The sequence below is a fragment of the Chelonia mydas genome, chromosome 20 (genome assembly GCF_015237465.2).
Source record: "Chelonia mydas isolate rCheMyd1 chromosome 20, rCheMyd1.pri.v2, whole genome shotgun sequence".
NCBI classification, from domain to species: Eukaryota; Metazoa; Chordata; order Testudines; family Cheloniidae; genus Chelonia; species Chelonia mydas.
The window spans coordinates 7646256-7667991 of record NC_051260.2 but is presented as its reverse complement, the minus strand read 5'-3'; the positions used below and the strand labels follow the sequence as shown (position 1 = coordinate 7667991).

General features: G+C 56.0%; 1 protein-coding gene across 1 annotated transcript; it reads right to left on the bottom strand.

Moving 5' to 3' along the window:
* Positions 1-7144: 7144 nt before the first annotated feature.
* Positions 7145-13460, bottom strand: LOC119564307 (zinc finger protein 883). Its single transcript, XM_043533015.1, has 4 exons — positions 13277-13460; positions 12442-12524; positions 10620-10718; positions 7145-10175 (listed from the first exon to the last, which is right to left on the bottom strand). The coding sequence occupies exons 2-4, from the start codon at positions 12488-12490 to the stop codon at positions 8776-8778; spliced, it is 1548 nt and encodes a 515-aa protein (XP_043388950.1). The 5' UTR covers positions 12491-12524; positions 13277-13460; the 3' UTR covers positions 7145-8775.
* Positions 13461-21736: the final 8276 nt, after the last annotated feature.

The window sequence follows — 21736 nt, the reverse complement described above, 5'->3', positions numbered from 1 at the left end:
GTTAGCACCAGTCTTGTTGCTGATGCTCAGCAGAAGGAAACCAACCCTGGGCCGAGTGGGCTCCACGAGTGGCGGTTCCCATCGCTACATGCAGGAGCTGGGCTGAGCGTGGGCCTGTCAGGCCCTGGAATGTCCCTGTTCCCCTTCAGCCCCAGTGAAGTGAGGTCTTGCCGGGGCCTCCTCCTACAGGGAGAACCAGGTGGTTCTGTCTGTGGACTGAGAACGCCCCCAGCCTTTTTCACATGGGAGCAGCAGGAGCAAACAGCAGCAGGCACGTTCCTTGGTCCCGATTTCCCAGCTGCCTGTCCTGTCCCCCCAGAGCTCTGTCTCTGCTCCCCGTCATGGCCACCCCCACCACTACTACTGCCGCCGGCTGCTCGTGTTCAGGTCCTCACAGCTTCAACCAGTCCCCCCTCTGCCCTGGTGTCCCAGGGTGCCCATCATGCTCAGGATGCCCCTATGGTTGTGCTAGGCCTCAGGCCTCCTCTTTGCAAGGGCGAGCCCCACGACTCTGAGACTTCAGGCTCCAGCCCCCCCGCTTCTCGCCGGGGCTCCCCAGTGAGTCCAGCTGAGTGTAGACCCCGTGAGAGACTCGACCCTTTTGGCAACAATGCAGCCAGCAGGGAGTGGCAGTGACACTGCAGAGCCTGTTCAGACCACGCCCTCATCATTAGTCACCTGGACTCTGGGACCGAGGGGCTCGAGTCTGTCTGAGCTCAGAGCCTTTGTTAGCAGTAGCCTCTGCTCCAATCCGCCTGCATTCTCAATCTTCCGGCTGGGCAGCAGCCATCTTAACCCCCTCCACACACATACACCTGCTCTCTTTGTCTCCGCGGCTGTCCTGCGGGGCTCCCCTCAGCTCCCAGTCTGTGACAGTCACTGTCCGCTCAGGGTGTCTCCGAGGCAACTTTGTCCATGTGGGGACAGTTCTTGATAGTTCATTCAAACCACCGCAGACCTGCCTCTGTAACACCCACAGCTCATCTCCCTGCCCCTGAGGAGTGATTAGCCCCTTCATACCCAGGGGGTGGCATTACACAATAGGGACACTGAGTCACACACTTTCAAAAAAATATTACAAAAACTTACAGGGAAGCCTTCAGCCCACACAGTTCAGCTGATGGTTGGCCTTGCCATGTGACCCACCCAGGGCCTTGGGCAATGGCTTCTGTTTAGTTACCTCATTCCATAAAGGGGCTTAATTGCTCCTTCCATGGAGCCTAACAGAAGAGACTGCACCCATTGGCAGTCACAGACTTGGGTGAAGCCTTCAGCAGGTCTTTGGCAGACAGCCATTTACACACTGCTCCAGCAGCTGTGCTCTGCCCCTGGAGCTGCACTGGGCCCTCCCCAGCACGGCGATGGGCTGTCCCTGTCGCAGCTTGGAGTCCAGAGTTCAGCGTGGGACAGTCCTGCTGCAGCCTGTCTGGCCAGGGGTCCTTGCCTGGGACGAGTTGCGGGTTCCTACTGCCCTCCGAATGTGCCATGGAGGGGGAGCTCCCAGGCAGAACAGAGCCAGCCGGGGGAGGCTGGGTGAGCTGGACCTGCACTTCACACAGAGAAAGTCAGAGGGGGGATGGGGAAGATCTGGCCATGCTGGACCCTGCAGTGGGAAGCTCCACGCCTGGCCAGTTGGGCAGTGCTAGTGGGAAGGGGCCCCTGGACTCCCTGGTGCTGCGGAGCCACCCCCACGTACCCCGCCCGCTCTCATGCTGGTCATGCCTCCCACGCAAATGCGGGTGAAGGGAGAAAAATGGTTGCTGCAAACCTGGCTTTGCTCCCCACCTCCTGCTTGTGGCTGGGGTTCTGCCCTGCTCCCCAGCTGTGGTTGTGGGTTGGGGCATGGGGCATGGAGCTGCCCTAATGGCAACAGGCAGGAGCATGGGGAGCCGGCAGTGCCACTCCCTGCCGGGCCGCCGCCCTGACGCGCTCTCTCTGACGCCAGCGGACATTGCCCGGACCTTGGGCGCCAAAATGGTGGTCGCCATCGACGTGGGCAGCCAGGACGAGACTGACCTCTGCAACTACGGCGACAGCCTCTCAGGACCCAGAAGGTCAAGGTGAGCCCTGCCCTGCCCTGGGGGCTTCTGTGCCTGAGAGCCCCCTCCAATGGGAACCTGCCCCATCTCTCCTGCTGCCTCCGGGCACATCCCCCCAGCCACCTGGGCCGCACCCATCCCATGCTGCAGGCCGGGGGGGCATGTGAGGGGAGGCAGGCGGGCCCCAGCCACCCAGGGCTGGGGCTTTTCACCATCCCTCTCCCCTTCTGTGACTCTGCCCTCCACCCCAAGGGCAGCGACAGCCCTTGGTGCTGGCAGGGTCCCTTCCACCACAGCCCCTGCCTCCCAGGGCTGCTCCTGCCTGAGCATGCGGGCCTGCCTCGGCAGCCAGGTGGCTTCCCTCAGGCTGGCTGGGCACAGTCACTCCTGATGCCCCAGTAGCAGTTGCTGGGATCCGGCTCCAGCCACTCAGCTGGACTGAGCCAGCTGGAGGGGAGTCAGACCTGCAGAAAGAAGGAGAGACTGTCCCTTGCAGCCTCCTGCCCCGGGATGCTGTCCCAGGTGGGGCTGATCCAGCCCCTTGCAGGACACTCCTGTTTTTCCCACAAACATACAGGTGCCCGACATGGCGGAGATCCAGTCACGCCTGGCCTATGTGTCATGTGTGCGCCAGCTGGAGGTAGTAAAGTCAACCTCCTACTGCGAATACATTCGCCCACCCATCGACCGCTTCAAAACCATGGACTTTGGCAAGTTCAATGAGATCTATGTGAGTCCAGATAGCCTGGGCCTTGGGGGTGGGGAGTGTGGGAGGCCCTGATTGGAGGGGTGTCTGTGCTCGGCTGGGGGCGGGGAGGTGGGAGGCCCTGATTTGGGCCCTGGGCTGCACTGGCCTGGGGGTGAGAGGCCCTGATCTGGTGGAGGGGGGTGTCTGTGCTCGGGCAGGGGTGGAGAGGGTGGGAGGCCCCGATCTGGGGGGCCAGGGGAGGGTCTGTGCTCGGCCTGGGGTGGGTGGGAGGTCCTGATCTGGGGGGAGGGTGGGGTCTGTGCTCAGCAGGGTGTGGGAGGCTGGGGGCTGCGCTTGGCCAGGGAGGGTGGGAGGCCCCAATCTGGGCCATGGGCTGTGCCCAGGTAGGGAGAGGCCCTGTGTATGTTCTCCGCTCAGCCACTGACTGGGCTCTAGTCTGAGTTCACACTCGTCCTGCTGGTCCTTCCTGGCCCTGAGCTCTCTGGCCTGGGGGCAAGGGCCCATCATGACAGCAGCACTGCTGCCCCCTCCTGCCCCTTGGTGGCTGGCTGGGCCCCATTCTCCCCGAGGGCTGGGTCTGTGCCGTCACACGGTGTCTTCTCCTTCCAGGATGAGGAGAAGAGTCTGCGGCACCGCGTCTCCCCGCCCCAGGAGTGAGCCCAGCCGCCTGCTCCCGCACTGGGACAGATGGAGCCTGCAGGCCCAGGGCTGGCACTTGGAGACTGCGGCCTGCATGTAGCTGGGGCACTGGAGCCTATCCTGCGCTAGATCCCCCCGGCCTGCATCTGCTGCTGGAGTCCTGAGGCCAGCCTGGTTCCACTCCGTTAATGGCCAGGGTTCTGCTGGGGTCAGCAGCCCTTCTGCATCTTCCAGTATACAGTGGGACCTGGCCTGGATGCACCGCCGGGTGGAGTGGCGGCCACTAGGCCCAGCACTCTCCATCAGCCAGTACTGGACCCAGGCCAGTGCTGCTGCAGTTCCAGGGGGGCCCTCAGCTAACCGCTGTATCAGTTGCAGGCCTATTGTTAGAGCATATTAAAGAAGTTCTGTATTAAATCACAAATGAGTTTGATTCCCCATAGTTTAAATTCCAGGGTATTACTAATTAAGAGATCTTTTGGTTTTTGGTACTGTTTCTCTCCCTCTCTGGGTGAAACTTGCAAGCTGCTAATTGTGTTAGTACGTTCTAAGACAGAGTCTGTTCTCAAAGCAATTCTTTGTAACAACAACTACTCACACGGAGGGAGACTCAAAGCAATACTCTGTAACAACAGAAACAGCACCCAGAGACTCCCCGCCCTTTTGTTGCATTCATCTCGCTTTGTTAACAATTGTGATTAAAATAGAGATAGCGGATGTATGTGGATGGATGCTTGGTGTGGATAATAACTGAATGATCAGGGAGGTGCCAGCCTAAGAATCCAGTGTCCATCAGCTGAAGAAGGCGTCAAGTGGAAATAAGCAGAGGACCCCCGGAGGGCAGACTGGAATCCACCCAACAGCCTCAAGAATGGGAGAACCAAAGAACAAGATAACATCTGGCAGCACGGAGCCGTCAGGAATGTGCCATCTGCTGATTGATTCAGCCACAGCATGATGAAGCAATTCCCACAGACTGGCCTAAGAAGAAATTCCTATAAAAATGGACTCTAGAAAGTGAGAACTTTGGGGTCTGCTTCTGCAAACCACCTTCCAGGAGCGTCAGATGTGCATCTGACAAGGCCCTGCTCGCTCCTCATGTCCAGGCCACCTGGCCAGTGGCTTGGCATGAGCAACTCTAAGGCTGGTAACTATGATAACAACCTTGCAGAACCTCTGTGTGTGTGTGTGAATAAATATGAAATTGAATGGAATGTTACAGCTATAACTAACTGCTTACTATGATTCTTTCTGTATTCACAATAAATGTGGCATTTTGCCTTTTCCCCTTTAATAAGATCCTGCTGGTTTTTATTTTATTGGTATAACACTATGCTGCTCGGTCCAAGGCCCTGCATCGCTCCAGGGACAGCAGGGCCCAGTCCAGCAGCCTCTGCTGGTAGGGGGTGGGGATGAGGGCAGGATGCTGGGGCAGGCCTACCCCAGCCCCCTCCCCGCCACACACACGAGGGCCCATGGCCCTTCCTTGCTGCTCCCTTCGCCTGCCCTCTGCCTGCCTCATGGAGGGCCACGGGGTGCAGCTGGCAGCCAGGACCATGCACCCTTCCCCCATGGCCCTATGCCTGCACGCTCCTTGCTGGGTGCCAGGGCTCAGCTCCTGGCCGCGTACTGCTGCATGACCCACTCAGGTGAGGGGGGGTTTGCAAGATGGGGTGAGGCAGATGCCCCCAAGCCCTTCTAGGTCCAACCCCAGCTTCTGCCGGCTTCTCTTCCCCTGGATTGCCACCTGGGGTCCTGAACACCACACTGAGTCCAGAACCTGGGAGTCCTATGTCCCCCCACCCAGGCTGAGTGCTTTGGAGAAAACACTGGCTCTCCCTCCTCCCCTACATGCACTGGGTATAGGGGCAGTGTCATTTCCCTCTTGCCCTCCTCCGCATTGCTCCTGTGGGACATGCCCCTCAGCATCTCTCCTACAGCTGCTTCTCCTTCCCAGCCCCACCTGCCACCCCTAGAGAGGGCCTGGGCTTCCTGGGGGGCAGGGCTGGGCCCTGCACTCAGTATCAGGGATCAGCAGAGCCTGCTATAGCCCCAGCTTGCCTAGCCTGTAGGGGAAGCCAGGGGACCCATGGCCAGGGGTTGGTGGGTGATTTAGGCCAGAGCCTTGCTCCCTGGCTGTGTGTAACTCTGCCAGGTCAGGCTGCTATTCCTGGGGCAGCCCCTTTCCCCAGGGAAGCAAATCCTGGGCTCAGCAGGCATGGCCCCCTCCCAGCTCCTGGGCACCCCCACATTCCTGGCTGAGCTGCTGGGAATCTGTTTGCACCTCCCTCCAGGCACCCTATCACTGTCATGGAGCCCCCACATCCTAGCTGCGGCCAGGGTGGGAGCAATATAACCCTAGATGCTACTTATTTGTGTTAAGTTATTGCTGAGGGTGGGAGCTGCAGGGGGCTCAGGGGCTGGCACGGAGAGGCCTGGGCACTGGGATTCTGTTATTTTTTATTTAAAAGAAACCTGCTCGTGGCTGCCCGGCTGAGGTGGGGTCTGCCCATCCTGCCAGAATAAAAGCTTCCACTGGGCAGGGCTGACAGTCACTCTCGGCCAACTCTGATCAGCCACCGGGGCCCCTGGGGCGGCCGCCGGCTCAGCCTGCTCCAGGGGAGGGCTTGGGAATAACAGGAGTGGGCCTCTGGCTCCACGGGCCCCCACTCAGCCCAGGCTGGCTCCTTCAGAAGAAAGCCAGGTGCTCAGGAGCTGCTGCCCCTGCTCTGCTGCTGGGGCAGGGGTTGGCTTGTTTTCCCTCACACCGTGAGTCGTGTCCCACCACAGGTGGGTGCAGCCCCTGCCAAGCTGTGGGCCCACTGAGCCATGCACGGTTCCCTTCCCCTCATGGGCTCCAGCATGTAGGAAACTGGGGCCTGGCCCCCCAACTCACTGCAGGGGCAGGTGCCTGGTAGGTCAGAGGAGGCTCCAACTCCATCCTCTGTGCTGCACTGGGGCCGAGCTCCTGTGCTCGGCAGGCTCTGTGCCTGCTCATGCCCTTCGCCCTCCCCCCCATGTGGTGCAGGATCAGCTCCCAGCAGATCCATGCTGTGTGGGACTCTTTCCCTGCCGCTGTGCCCACCTGGCTGCAGCTCCCGTGGGCCCTGCAGCCAGCAGCTGGGAAGGTGAATCTGCCCCCCCTCCCCAGCACTGCAACTGCTCCCAACTGGGGAGCCCCAGGAATTCCCAGCAAAGCCCTGGAGGCTGCTCCTGTAGGTGGCTTTGGCCCTGGTGCCAGCTTGAGCTTCAGGACACCCTGGCCTGGGACCAGCTGCAGCTTAGGGGGTGTGTATCGGCACAGGCTCTTCGATGAGATCCGCTGGCCAAGCGGTCACTGTCACTTCCCAACCCAAGGACCAGGACCTGTGTAGCCCCAGCTTCTGCAATTAACCTTGGTCTAGTAGCAGCAAGGAGAAATTGCAGCCACCTGGTGGGCAGTTGGCCATGGCTGAGCAGGCCCCACACCCCTGTCAGCTGCTTGGCCCGGCTCTCCTGTCAGCTACTCCCCAGTTACTGCCCTTGGATCACTGCACAGGTGGCCTCCCACCTGCCCTAAGGGCCTCCCTCTGGCCCAGGAGGTGCGGCCCAGTCTGGCTCCCAGCAGGGCCCAGTGGGAGTCCAGGAGCTGTCCCCCGGCTTTGCTCTAGGAAGCCTCCACTATATGGAAAAGCTTAGGCCTGCCCAGAGACCCAAACTGCAGGGTCCCCACCTGACTGCAACCCCCAAGAGCCCCCTCCCCCAGGCACCAGCCCCCTAGCACAGAGACATCCCTCAGCTGGGCACCCGTGATGCTCACACTAAATCCAGGGCCAAGGCACCCATGCAGCATGCAGGCCCCATCACCGGGAATCGATGCTCCAGGGGTTAACGGCCAGGGCGCCTGCTGCCAGTGACCAGGCCCACAGTAGCATGCAGCAGAGCTGGTGCCCCTCAGCCTGCTGTCTAGTAGGGAGTGTTCAGGTCTAGGGAGCTGGAACTATGAGGAGCTGAGGCTCCTCGGAAAGCCAAGACCCAGTCGCTGCCCCTCTCCACCAGACCTGGGCACAGACCCCCTGGCCTGAAGCCATCTCTCCTCTGCTCACTGTCAGCCCACCTTGCTGACACCAGGCAGCGGCTGCCTGGCCATGCTGCTGCAGCCATGTCCCACCCCACAGGTGGCAGATGAGGCATAAAGCTGATCTGGGGCTCTGGGCCCATAAGCAAGGCCCGGAGTACCCAGGCCTGCTGCAGGCCATTCTGCAGCAGCTTTAGACACTTCCAGGCAGAGGAAATGCAGAGCCTGCGCAGGGCCACAGCGTGCTGGTGATTTCCACAGGCAGCTGACGACGGTGTCCTCATGCAGGCTGGTCTCACAGCGCAGCAGGATTGTGACCAGAGCCAACCGAGCTCCGTCCCACCTGGCGGCCGGAGAAACTGGGATGGAAGAGAGGGCACGCTTTGGGGCTGCAAGCTGAACAGAACCCTCCCGCTGCAGTGCTAAGAGCTGGGAAGCGAAACAGTCACTGACATTGCAAAGGATCATGCCCTGCTGAGACGAGGGAGGCAGCTAGCTCCTCTCAGAGTGACTGGCGCGGACCAGGGAGGTGGCACTGCCCATGTTCACACACAATGTGGTGGCAACAAAAGCCCCCAGAGAGACATTTCTCCAAAATGGAGCCAAGATGTCGCAGCACCAATGAAGCCCTAGCAACACCGGGTGCCTGTGCCCAGCTGGCATTCCCCTCGGGAGCGCTTGGTGCAGTCAGGCCATGGGGCCCAGTGCCTGCCCACTGCAGACATGACACAGGGCCCCAGGGAATTTCACAGGTTTATTTTCACTTTGTAACAAAACATTTTAGAAAATTCATTAGAAGCTACTCCGGCAGCCAGCCCCCCCATCCCTCCACCCAGCCCCTCCCTTTTCCCACAAGCCTGCATTGAGTGCTGGCGTCCCCCTGCTTCTGTTCCCCAGCCCCGCACACATCTGGGCAGCTGCAGGGCGGGCTTTGGCTTGGCTGGGCCACACGGCAGGGCCCAGGGTGCTGGAGCAGCAGCCCGGGCAGCACCAGCCAGCAAAAGGGGAGAAAAATGGGGTCAGGCACTGCCTGGGCACAGCCCCCATTCCCTAAGCCCCACCCCTGAGCAGGGCCCCACCCTGCAGGAAGCTCTGCCCCCATGTTTGCTACCTGGGGCTGGAGAAACCATGACTGGTGGCAGCAGCTTCACTCACTCAGTACCTGGACAGGCAACGCAGGCCTGGCCCAGCCACCCCCATTCCTGGCAGTGGGCGGGGGAGTGGCCATGCACAAGTGTGGACTCTGGTCAGGGCCAGACCAGGCCAGGCCCATTCCAGCACGAGGGGGGTGGGAGTCACCGGCTGCCAGGGACGTCCTGGGGGCTGAGATGTCACTCAGCAGCGTGCACCCGCTGGTGCAGCAGGAGGTTGGAGCTGCGGGTGTAGCCGCGCCCGCACTGCCCGCAGCGGAAGGGGCAGGCCCCGGCGTGGGAGCGCTGGTGGCGAAGCAGGGCCGAGCGGTGGCGGAAGCGGCGCCCGCAGCGGGGGCAGGCGTGAGGTTTCTCGCCCGTGTGCCGCCGGCGGTGCTCCACCAGGCTGGCCAGCTGGGCAAAGTGGCACCCGCACTGGGCACAGGGGTAGGGGCGCTCTCCGCTGTGCGCGCGCTGGTGCGCAGCCAAGGCTGAACGGTGCCCGAAGGCTTGGCCGCACTGGCCGCAGCGGAACGGCTGCTCCCCGCTGTGCGTGCGCCCGTGCTCCCGGAGGTGTGCCAGCTGGGCAAAGCGCCGCCCACACTCAGCACAGGCGTGGGGTCGGGCGCCTGCGTGGCCCCGCTGGTGCCGCAGGAGGTTGGCACGGTCAGCAAAGGCGCGGCCGCAGTCCGGGCAGGCGTGGGGGCGCTGGCCGGCGTGGGCACTGCGCTGGTGCTGGCGCAGGTAGGAGCTCTGGGTGTAGCTGCGCCCGCACTCCCCGCAGCGGTAGGGGCGCTCGCCCGTGTGCACCAGCTGGTGCCGCAGCAACGTGGCGCTCAGGGCAAAGGCCTTGCCGCAGACCGGGCAGGGGAAGGGGCGTTCACCCGTGTGCGCTAGCCGGTGCCGGAGCAGGTGGGCTCGCTGGCGGAAGCGGCGAGGGCAGTCAGGGCAGGCGTGGGGGCGTTCGACGCTGTGTGTCTGCAAGTGCCGTGCCAGCGTGGAGCGCAGCCCGAAGCTCTTGCCGCAGTGACCACAGGTGTGAGGGCGCTGGCTGGCGTGGGCGCCCTGCTGGTGCTGCGTCAGGTGGGCGCTCTGCCGGAAGCTCTGCCCGCACTCCCCGCAGCGGTAGGGGCGCTCACCGGTGTGCACACGCTGATGCACCAGCAGCGCCGAGCTGCCCGCGAAGGCCTTGCCGCACACCAGGCAGGGGAAGGGGCGCTCGCCTGTGTGCGCCCGTTGGTGCGTGGCCAGCGCCGCGCGGTCGCAAAAGCCTTTGCTGCAGGTGGTGCAGACGTAGGGCCTCTCGCTCGCATGGAGGAGCTGGTGCCTTGTCAGCGTGGCGCTCTGCCGGAAGCTCTTCCCACACTCGCTGCATTTAAAGGGCCACCTGACTGTGGGGTCTCTGTGCCGCGCCGGCTCTGCATCAGCGCTACCTCCCGGCACAGCCTCCTCCTCCCTGGCACTGCCTCCTCGCACAGCTTCCTCTGCCCCCGCAGCAGGGTCTTTGTGCCACGCTCCCCCCACCAGCTCCACATCAGTGCTGGTGCTGCCCCTTCCCGGTGCAGCATCCTCTGTCCCAGCCACACTCGCCAGCCTCTCACCTGCAGGAACAAATGGGCAATCAGGCATGAGCCGTCCCCACAGGAGGCCAGCTAGGACAGGCACCACCCACGTGGCCCCGCCCCTCCCTGGAGCCGGTTTCCGAGCTGGGATTGAAGGGGGTGGTCACACCTCTTGCAGCTTTTTCAGGCTGCTGCAGACTTAGGCAGGCATCAGCACCACCCAGATCAGGTTCACAAGCCTTTCTTTGCCTCTGCATAGGCTGGAAATATTATTTGCATTTTCAGTGAGAGCCAAGACATGGCTCTCATCTGGTTCTGGGGGCCCTGGCGCAGGTGGTGGGATGGGTGCAGTGGTGCACACAGATCAGGGAGAGGGTGGTGACAACCTCTGAGAGGAGCTGGGCCAGGAGGGCTTGCAGGGGTGGCTTTGGCGGGGGTCCCAGCTGCCCCCATCCCTCTCAGCTGGGCTTATTTATCCTTCACCTGTTTGGGGGCCCGGCCAGCTGTCATCGTCCTCGCCTTTGCTGAGATCTGGGACTTGCAGCTCTTCCCCTCGCTCCATCCAGTATTGGGATCGGGGCCCTGCTGGGAGAGAACAGAGCAGGTGGGATCCAGCTAAATACCCGCCCAGCTCGGCGTTCATCTGCCACTCTGGGCTGGCATGGACAGGACAGCCAGGAAACACCTGTGGAAACACAGGAGGGTCAATTCAGACACAAACAATCAGAGTGGAGGGGAGACGACCCCACGGACTCCCCGAGCCATGGTGCCAGCGAGGCCCCACAGCCGTTCACTAACACAGGGGTATAAAAGCCCCCTGCCAGCTTCAGACTTGAACCAAACTGGCTCCGTGCAGCGCCAGGACTGAGCCTCTGATCGGAACTGGTGGGAAACAGTTGGCCTGGCTAATGCCACCCTGTGTGGTGAACACCAACTCCGTGCAAAGGAGCAAGCCAGGGAAGCGCCCACATCCCGTGAGCCAACAGCCCCACCGGGGACCCCACTGCATGGGGCAGAGAGCCAGCAATCCCCTCGGTCACAAGGGGGTGGCAGAGACTCCTGCACTTTCCAGAGCAGACCGCGTACTCAGGCCCTGCAGGGGAAACAGACCACGGCCCTCCCGAAAGAGCCCCAAACCAGCCTCAGAGCACACAGCCTGGCCATCAGAGCTCTACAGGGAACAGCTCTGTGGTCTTCTGAGCCACAGAGCCCTGAGCGCGCTCCTGCTGGAGACATCTGACAGCATCACACCACTGGATTCGACCTAGGGAGGAAGCGCCTCACACTAATGAGGAAACCCCCCTCGCTCCACAGCACACCTAGGGACCCCTGCCGCTGGGACAGCACCCCAGCTCCTTGGCACAAGGAGCGTCTTCGTTCTGGGCTTGTGCAGGGCCCGGCACCATAAGGCCTGATCTCCAAATGGCTCTGAGTACTACCATGGGCCAAAGAGCAATCACCAACTGGTGCTGCCATTGCAAAGCAGCACCTCTCCCAATTCCCCCAATCATAGAACTGGAAGGGACCTCGGGAGGTCATCTAGTCCAGTCCCCTGCACGCATGGCAGGAGGGAGCATTATCCCTGACAGGGGTTTGTCTAACCTGCTCCTAAAAGTCTCCAGTGATGGAGATTCCACAGCCTCCCTAGGCAATTTATTCCAGTGCTTAATTACCGACAGGTAGGAAGGTTTTCCTAATGTCCAACCTAAACCGCCCTTGCTGCGATTTAAGCCCATTGCTGCTTTATCCTCAGGGTTAAGGAGAACAATTTACCTCCCTCCTGGTAACAGCCTTTTATGTACTCGAAAATGGGGAGCATGTCCCCCCTCAGTCTTTTCTTCTCCAGACTAAACAAACCCAGTTTTTTCAATCTTCCCTCATAAATCATGGTTTTTAGACCTTTAATCATTTTTGTTGCTTTTCTCCAATTTGTCCACATCTTTCCTGAAAGGTGGTGCTCAGAACTGGACACAATACTCAGCTGAGGGCATATCAATGTGGAGTAGAGCGTAAGAATTACTTCTTGAGTCTTGCTTACAACACTCCTGCGAATACATCCCGGAACGATGTTCGCTTTTTTTGCAACAGTGTTACACTGTTGATTCATATTTAGCTTGTGATCCACTCTGACCCCCAAATCCCCCCCAAATTTCGGCAGTATTCTTTCCTAGGCAGTCATTTCCCAGTTTGTATGTGCGCAACTGATTGTTCCTTCCTAAGGGGGGTACTTTGCATTTGTTCGTATTGAATTTCATCGTATTTACTTTAGACCATTTCTCCAGATCATTTTGAATGTTAATCCTACCTTCCAAAGCACTTGCAACCCCTCTCTGCTTGGTATCGTCCACAAACATTATTAGTGCACTCTCTGCGCCATCATCTAAGTCACTGAAGATATTGAACAGAACCAGACAGAACTCTAACCCTAACCCAGAACTGATCCTCCCCACCCCCCAAACACACACACAGGTCACGCCGCCTCCCCCCATGCCCCTGCACAGACACCCGTCACACACACCCCTCACACATCACACACACCCCTCACACGTACACACAGAGCTCTGCACAGAGAGCAGCCAACCCCCACCCCCACACAGACATCGGTCACCCCCCCCACACACACACACCCTGCACAGACATCAATCACACACACACCCCCTGCACACACAGAGCCCTGCACAGAGAGCAACCAACCCCCCCATACACACTCCTGCACAGACACAGATCACCCCTCCACACACACACACACACACCCCCTGCACAGACACAGATCACCCCTCCACACACACACACACACCCCCTGCACAGACACAGATCACCCCTCCACACACACACACACACCCCCTGCACAGATACAGATCACCCCTCCACACACACACACACACACCCTGCACAGACATCAATCACACACACACCCCCTACACACACAGGCCCTGCACAGAGAGCAGCCAACCCCCCCACACACACACACACACTCCTGCACAGACACAGATCACCCCCCCACACACACACACAGAGTCCTGCACAAAGAGCAGCCAACCCCCGCCCCCCATACACACCCCTGCACAGACACCGATCACACCCCCCCCCCGAGCCCTGCACAGACAGGGGTCACCCCCTCCCCCACCAGCACACCCTACCAGCTGTCCCGGAGCCGGCTGGGCGGCGGGGCAGATCGGCGGGCTGCAGCTGTGCACCCCACCGCGGAGTGGCCTGGCTGGCGGAGGGCTGCTGCCCGCCCCACACGCTGAGCCAGCTGGGGCGGGGGAGCGGACCGGGCTGCCCGCAGCGTGCCCGGAGCTGCCCCGCCCCGCTTCCGCCCCCTCCCGCCCCAGCGCAAGCACTTCCAATGCCCGCCCCGCCGCCGAAGGACCCGGCTTTACCGAGCTCCGGCCGCAGCCCGCGCCCTCCACCCCGCTCGGCTCCAGCCTGGCCTCGGCTGTTTACCAGGGGCCTGGCCCGCCGGGGCTCCGTGCAGCGCGGGGACGCCGAGCGGCCGCACGAAGCAATGCCGGGGAAGGGCTCCCTGCCTGCCACCGCGGGGCTGCCCCGCTCCTGACACCCCCCCCCCAAGTCCAGGCCCAGCTCCCATGGAAATCACCGCTCGTTACAACTCGCTCAGGGCAAGAGCCCGTGTCCCGCAAGGCCACCAGCGTCCCGGGCCGGCCTGTGACTCACCAACTGCCCGTGAATGCCACACTGGCCCACGGAGCAGCCCTCCGGGATGTGACACGCTGCCCCCCCCCCCCCCCCCACAAACACACACACTTGACCCTTCTTGTGCTATGGAGAGAGGCGGCTACCCCCCCCCCCCAGAGCCCACAGAGGGGTTTCTGGCCTGACAGATGCCTTACCCCATTTTTATTTTGGGTTTACTTTGTCCCTTCACACCCAATACCTACATACAAATCAACAACAAGCAATAGTCCCTGGGTTTCAAGCCCAGCAATAATTTTTTCACTCGCTGTAGAGGAGTGCGCTCATGTCTCACCCGCCCCCCGTGGTTGAGTGCCTCTCCCTAAAGCCCTTCTTGGGCTTAGGTCCTTATCCGTAATCAGTCCCATAGTCTAGTAGTGAAAAAAGAAAAGGAGTACTTGTGGCACCTTAGAGACTAACCAATTTATTTGAGCATAAGCTTTCGTGAGCTACAGCTCGAAGAAGTGAGCTGTAGCTCACGAAAGCTTATGCTCAAATAAATTGGTTAGTCTCTAAGGTGCCACAAGTCCTCCTTTTCTTTTTGCGAATACAGACTAACACAGCTGTTACTCTGAAAATAGTCTAGTAGTGGTTTCAGCTCTGACAGCAGGCCTTACTCCAGGGCTTCCCCCTGAGGCCATGTCCTCAGAGGGCATCTCAGGGCCCAGCTCTCCTACTGGGCCACTAAAGAATTCAAGTTCCCCTTCTGGGGTATCTCAAAATCCAGGCCACTTCCCTCAGTGGCTAATGGCAGGTGAGGCAGACCCTGGTCCACTCGCTACCCCTGCAGATAGCAGTTGTCCATCATGCCCCTTTATCTACACCATCGCTCTAATTCCCAGGGCCTCTTCCTAGTATCCCCACACCTTCCTCAGCAGCAATCAGCCCAGAGCTCCTTTTTTCTACCAGCACTGCTCTGTCTGAGGTCCAATTACTCCCTCACCCCCACCACATTCCTCAAACTCTAGTAAGGAACTGATTTCATAATGGCCCCGCATCTCTTCTTATACTAAGCTGCTGGGGCCTGATTGGCTGCTCCCTTCAGCCCCTTTCTGATTGGCTGTGTCCCAAGTAGCCACTCTAGGCAACTTGGAGGACCCTCTCCACTGCCCTTTTATGGGGCAGGGAGTGGCAAGGCACAAGACCTCCGGCAGAGGGTCTGGTACACCCCTTCTGGGGACATTATACACTAGTTACAAAGGAAGGAGTTTGTTGTTTGGTGAATTAAGAACAGGAAAATGGCAACATTTATCTAAATTTGTTTCATTGTGTTAATAAAAATAATAAAACATTATTAAAGTTGTGTGTTTTGCATGTTACACAGCAAAATTCATATGAAGACACTGCTCGGGCATAGCTGGCTCTCAAATAACCATGTTTATTAAAAAGAAAAGGAGTACTTGTGGCACCTTAGAGACTAACCAATTTATTTGAGCATGAGCTTTCGTGAGCTACAGCTCACTTCATCAGATGCATCCGATGAAGTGAGCTGTAGCTCACGAAAGCTCATGCTCAAATAAATTGGTTAGTCTCTAAGGTGCCACAAGTACTCCTTTTCTTTTTGCGAATACAGACTAACACGGCTGTTACTCTGAAACCTGTCATGTTTATTAACTATGTGCAAACATCCAAGGTCTAGCTTAACCTATCCTGAAGTTGTGAGTGATTTCTGATGGCTTCTAAAATATAGACAACAGTGAATAGCACTACAGTTCTCACAAACTCTTTGTCTTCTAGCCCTAATCCCATCACTATGGGGTCGGATCTCTGAGTCCTTCTTCAACTTCGAATCTGTCTCCAAGCAGTAGAGTGCGCGCAAACTACTTAAAGAAATACTATCCTAGTCCTAGATACTACACTAAGTTAAACCCGCTAGCATCCTTAGTGTTTTAGGGAGACTCATACAGCAGCAATGTGGCTTGGTATGCATTAATAGAGTTTGGAAACTCTATCATATTGCTAGAATACCTACACTTCCTTTCCTTTTACATTCCCCAAACACCATCATAGAAATGCCAGCTCTCAGTTTTCAGAGTAGCAGCCGTGTTAGTCTGTATTCGCAAAAAGAAAAGGAGGACTTGTGGCACCTTAGAGACTAACAAATATGAGCATAAGCTTTCATGAGCTACAGCTTCATCCGATGAAGTGAGCTCACGAAAGCTTATGCTCAAATAAATCTGTTAGTTTCTAAGGTGCCACAAGTACTCCAGCTCTCCCTTTGACCATGTTTGTGGAAATATACAAATATATGTACAAAGTGGTTCTCACTGTCGTATGTTATCCCGACAGCTTTGAAGCTATCATGACACCTTTGCTTTAATACATGCTACTGTTTATGCAAATAATTTTGATCATTTCTATTGAACTGATCAATAGTTGAAACATTATTTTAAATATTAATGCTACATTCAAGTTACCTGGAAAAGTGCTACAGAGAGGGCAGACGAAGAATTTTGTGGGACAGTGGTGTAGTCATGCAGGATTTACATACTGCTTGCTATTTTAATTGAGATTTACAGCTCAAGCACTGGGGTAACAGTTTAAGTCAGTGGCTCTCAACCTTTCCAGACTAATGGACTCCTTTCAGGAGTCTGATTTGTCTTGCGCACCCCAAGTTTCACCTCACTTAAAAACTACTTGCTTACAAAATCAGACATAAAAATACAAAAGTGTCATAGCCACACTATTACTGAAAAATTGCTGACTGTCTAATTTTTGCCATATAATTATAAAATAAATCAACTGGAATAGAAATATTGTACTTACATGTCAGTGTACGACATATAGAGCAGTCTAAACAAGCCATTGTATGAAATTTTAGTTTGTACTCACTTCACTAGTGCTTTTTATGTAGCTTGTTGTAAAACTAGGCAAATATCTTGATGAGTTGATGTACCCTGGGAACACCTCTGCGTACCTCCAGTGTACACGTACCCCTGGGTGAGAACCACTTATGTGATTCTCAAGTGTAGGGACTGAGAACAGCCAAAGGAAAGGTTACAATTTTATTATTTTCTGTTTATTTTGGGTAAAGGAAACAGAACAAAAGTAAAGCAAGAACAGGAGACTCAGCAGAGCAACTGCAAAGCTAGAGCTGGCCAAATTGGAGAGTGACAAATCAAGACAGAAGCACGAATGCCAGAACTGTTTAGCTGAGCAGGAAGCCAAAGAGTGTGAACACCAAAATTGGGAAGCAGGAGCCCAGGAGCGGGAGGCAGAAAAGCAGCAGCAAGAAGAAGCACACTGATGGGCTGTGGAAGCAGAAGCAGCTGCACACCAATGATCCATGGCCCTTCCTTCGCCACCAGGCTCAGCATCACCTTTCTCACAGCTTGACTAAATGTTGAGATGTAACCTTCAGAAGGAACCATTGCAAAGGTTCCCTGGACTATAAAAGAGAGGGGCAAAGACCCCCAAATGATCTCTTTCACCTAAGAAGACAAAGGAGCCAGCACTTTGGCTTCTAGAGGAGATTCTGACCGAGGGTGGGAGGGACAGCCGCCATCCTGCTGGAAGACTTTGGGTGAGAAAAGCCATCTTGAACAAAGGCTAGATTCAGTTTTAGTCACTGGAAAGCGTTTCACTTTTATCTGTTTGAAACCACTTCTGCCTTTATCTCTTATACCTGAACTCACATCAAATCCTATCTTCTTTTGTTACTAAACTTGTTTTACCTTTGAGCTAAACCAACAGTGCTGTGTTTGAATAAAAGTGTAGCTAACTCCACTGAATGGGGCAAGCTGTGCATTTTGTCTCTTTCGAGGAGGAAACAGACCTTATTATTCCTCTGAATGCTGCAGAAGAGGGCTGGACATCGCAGAGCACATAGGTTTGAGACAGGAGGTGTGCTGGGGTCACCTGCTAACATCAGCCAAGTCAGGAAGCCAAGAGTATGTCTGTGAAAAGTGATGGCAGGCTGTTGGATACAAAATGGCTGAATCAGAGCTGTACATGAATGAGAGAGGTAAATAGTGGTGCCCCCCCGCAGGGTTCTGTACTGGGCCCAGTCCTATTTGACATATTCATAAATGATCTGGAAAAAGGGGTAAACAGTGAAGTGGCAAAATTTGCAGATGATACAAAACTACTCAAGACAGTTTAGTCCCTGGCAGACTGCAAAGAGCTACAAAAGGATCTCTCAAAACTGGGTGACTGGGCAAGAAAATGGCAGATCAAATTTAATGTTTATAAATGCAAAGTAATACACACTGGAAAACATAATCCCAACTATACATATAAAATGATGGGGTCTAAATTAGCTGTTACCACTCAGATCTTGGAGTCATTGTGGATAGTTCTCTGAAAACATCCACTCAATGTGCAGTGGCAATCAAAAAAGTGAACAGAATGTTGGGAATCGTTAAGAAAGGGACAGATAATAAGACAGAAAATATCATATTGCTTCTATATGAATCCACGGTACGCCCACATCTTGAATACAGCATGCAGATGTGGTTGCCCCATCTCAAAAAAGATATATTGGAATTGGAAAAGGTTCAGAAAAGGGCAACAGAAATGATTAGGGGTATAGAATGGCTGCCATATAAGGAGCGATTAATAAGACTGGGAATTTTCAGCTTGGAAAAGAGAGGACTAAGGGGGGGATATGACAGAGGTCTATAAAATCATAACTGGTGTGGAGAAAGTAAATAAGGAAGTGTTATTTACTCCTTCTCATAACACAAGAACTAGGGGTCACCAATGAAATTAATAGGCAGCAGATTTAAAACAAACAAAAGGAAGTATTTTTTCACACAATGCACAGTCAACCTGTGGAACTCCTTGCTGGAGGATGTTGTGAAGGCCAAGACTATAACAGGATTAAAAAAAGAACTAGATAAGTTCATGGAAGATAGGTCCATCAATTGCTATTAGCCAGGATGGGCAGGGATGGTGTCCCTAGCCTCTGTTTGCCAGAAGCTGTCTGGGGCACCTGGCATTGGCCACTGTCGGAAGACAGGATACTGGGCCAGATGGACTTTTGGTCTGACCCAGTATGACTGTTCATATGTTTTTATGTTCTCAGGTACAGTACACAGAACACAGTGCAGGCTGGTTGAAGGCTGTGTACCCCCAGGCAGGCAGCCACAGTAGCAGAAGGATTTTGGGGCACGTAGGGTTATAATACCAGCAGTGACACAACATCTCACTGAGCTGAAACGCACTCCAGAACGTGGCACTAATCGATATTTGAAACCGTTATTTGTAAATATGAATGCCATATTCAGGTTACATGAAAAATGCTCCAGAGAGGTCACATGAAGCATTTTTGTGGGGTAGGGGCATTTCATTTTTGTCTGCATGGCCAGTGAATGGTATTTGAAAAGAGGCAGGTCACTACTTTGAGATGCATTAACCAAGACACATCTTGTTTTCTTTCAATTTACTTGCCATCATGCACAGAATTCTCCAATGGAAATAGTTAAGGGCCAAAGACTTCAATCTTTCTGCATCAGACTTAACTGCAAGTGTAACAAGTGATATGCGTGGCTCACCAGTAATGCAATGATGTGCACATTCTTGACATCATCTAGTAAACTTGTTCACTTTGACTCAAGAAATTGCTACTTTCAAAATATTTGAAATCAATGAGCAATTCTTGCTGTTGCTGTTAGTGCTGACCAGCGGTAACCCCTCTATTTAAGCGTTAGAGAGGATTTGTACGATAAGCCCCTGCTTTGCACAAAAGGAAAGGTTCTTCGTGAATTTCTGCATCATTTGGTGTTCTCTGCCTCTGCATAAAGAGCTTTTCTCGTCTGTAATCCTCACACAACCAAACACTGCATTAAACTTCCACATGGAGGAGGAAACGTTGCCCCCCTCTTTTATAGCCCAGTGAACTTTTGAAATGCATTCTCAAAGTTCAGTGCACTGTGGTGAGGAGAGGTTCCAGGGAGTCTGATGATGAAGATTCATGCTGTTTCCTTCCCGCTGGTGCGTTCCTCTATGCAAATTACTCTGTTTACCCACATCCCAGCCTTGTCTGGTTCAAACACATTTTAGTAACTTCATAGAGAGGGAGTGTGATGAAATGGGGTTTTTCTTGGTTTTTTCAATGGTTTGCATGCAGAGAGGGTGGGACTGTTTCCTTGGGTGTTACTGGTTTAATGAGGTGATGGGAGAGGGAGTTTGTTGTTACAAAGGACCAGTGACAGAACTTGAGACACCAGCCTATGGCCTGGAGAATGGATACCCCAGCAACTGGTGACCTGGTGACTGGGAGGCCCAGCTCGGGAGCCACAGCCGGTTCTTCCAGTGGGAGGACAATGGGCTGTGGAGAGAGGACCCCGGTGACCTGACCAGCTGGTTCCAACCAGAGGGGAACAAAGGACGGAAGAGAGGAGAGGAGGCCCAGGCGACCCTGTTTACCTGGAGAGAAGACAATGGACAGAGGTGGGGCTTGGGGGAGGTGATATCGGATGCCCAGCTGGGAAGCAGGGGGGCTCGGGACTGGAGAGAGAGAGAGCAGGCAGAGCCCACCTGGATGCAGGGGAGACTTGGATTTGCTGTGCTGAGGGAGGCCAGGCCTGAGGGCCCTGAGAGTTTCCTATGTTGTGTTCAGACGCTCAATAAACCCTCCTGTTTTATGCTGGCTGAGAGTCACTCCAGTCTAGAGAACAGGGTTGCATTATTTCCTCTGGGAGTGGAGGCCCCGGGGGTCCAGAGCGAGTGGACTACCTGAGCGGGCCCACGGCGAGAGACAGGCCTGCTAAGGCTCAGAGAGGTGCGGTTCCACGAGGCAGAGGGGCTTAACCCCCAGGGACCGCACGGGGCCAAGAGTGGGCACAACCTGTGAGTCCATGACAACGTGGTAGCAGAGGATGGTTGGCGGATGTACGCTGTAGACGGCTGGCTGCGAGAGCAGGCACTTTGCAGGGAGTGGCTGCCAGCGATAAAACGAGGGAATTGAATGAACCAGCGCAGGAATGGCCTATACCCAGCTCCGTAAGAAAGACCTGGCACGTCTGTGCAGGGAGAGAGGGCTAAGCGTGGGGAGGCTCTTTTAAGGAGCAGCTGATGGCTCAGCTTGTAGAGAATGACCAGTCTGAGGAACCGGCTCCAGACCCCAGGGGGGCTCCCGAGGTGCCCGGAGAGCCAGGGAGTAGTCGTGGGAGCAGTCCGTGTAGCAGCCGAGAGTCCATCAGACCCAACTCCCCAGTCAGCACAGGGGGACCCCAGTCAGGTTTCTCCCTGGAGGAGCTGTGGAGACTGGAGCTGGAGGAGCGGGGGCTGGTGGACTGTGCAGAACAGCAGAAGCACGAGTTGGAGTTGGAGGAGCAGCGGGCCAAGAGGGCCTGCCGGGAGGGGGTAAGTGGGGAAGGGCCCCGAGACGCCAGTGTTGTGGGGAATCTAGACACCAAACTGCTGCCCCAGTTTAAGGAGCGGGGGGATATTGATGCCTATCTCACAGCCTTTGAGAAGGCTTGTGATCTGAACCAGATTGACCCCACAGACAGGCTTTGCTGTCTGACCCCCCTGCTGGGTCCCAAGGCCATAGAGCCATTCAGCCAAACAGATTGTATTGAGATGGGGGACTATGACCTGTTCAAACAGGCTTTACTGCTGAAGTTTGAACTGATCCCCGAGGCGTACAGAAAACAATTCTGGGGTGTACGCAAGACCCCAGGTGTCACTTACAAGGAGGTCGCCAACCTGCTGGGGGAATATCTCCGCAAGTAGGGGAAGGGCACAGGGGCCACTACCGCAGAGGAGGTGTGTAACCTGGTGGGGTTGGGGCAGCTGTATGACATCTGCCCTCCAGACCTTAAGATGTGGTTAGTGGACCGGAAGCCTAAAGATCTGGGCAGTGCAGGGGCACTAGTGGATGAGTTTGTGGACAGCAGATCAGGGACAGGAGGGAGACCCACATCAGGGACTCAGAAGGGGAGTCACACAGAGACCTC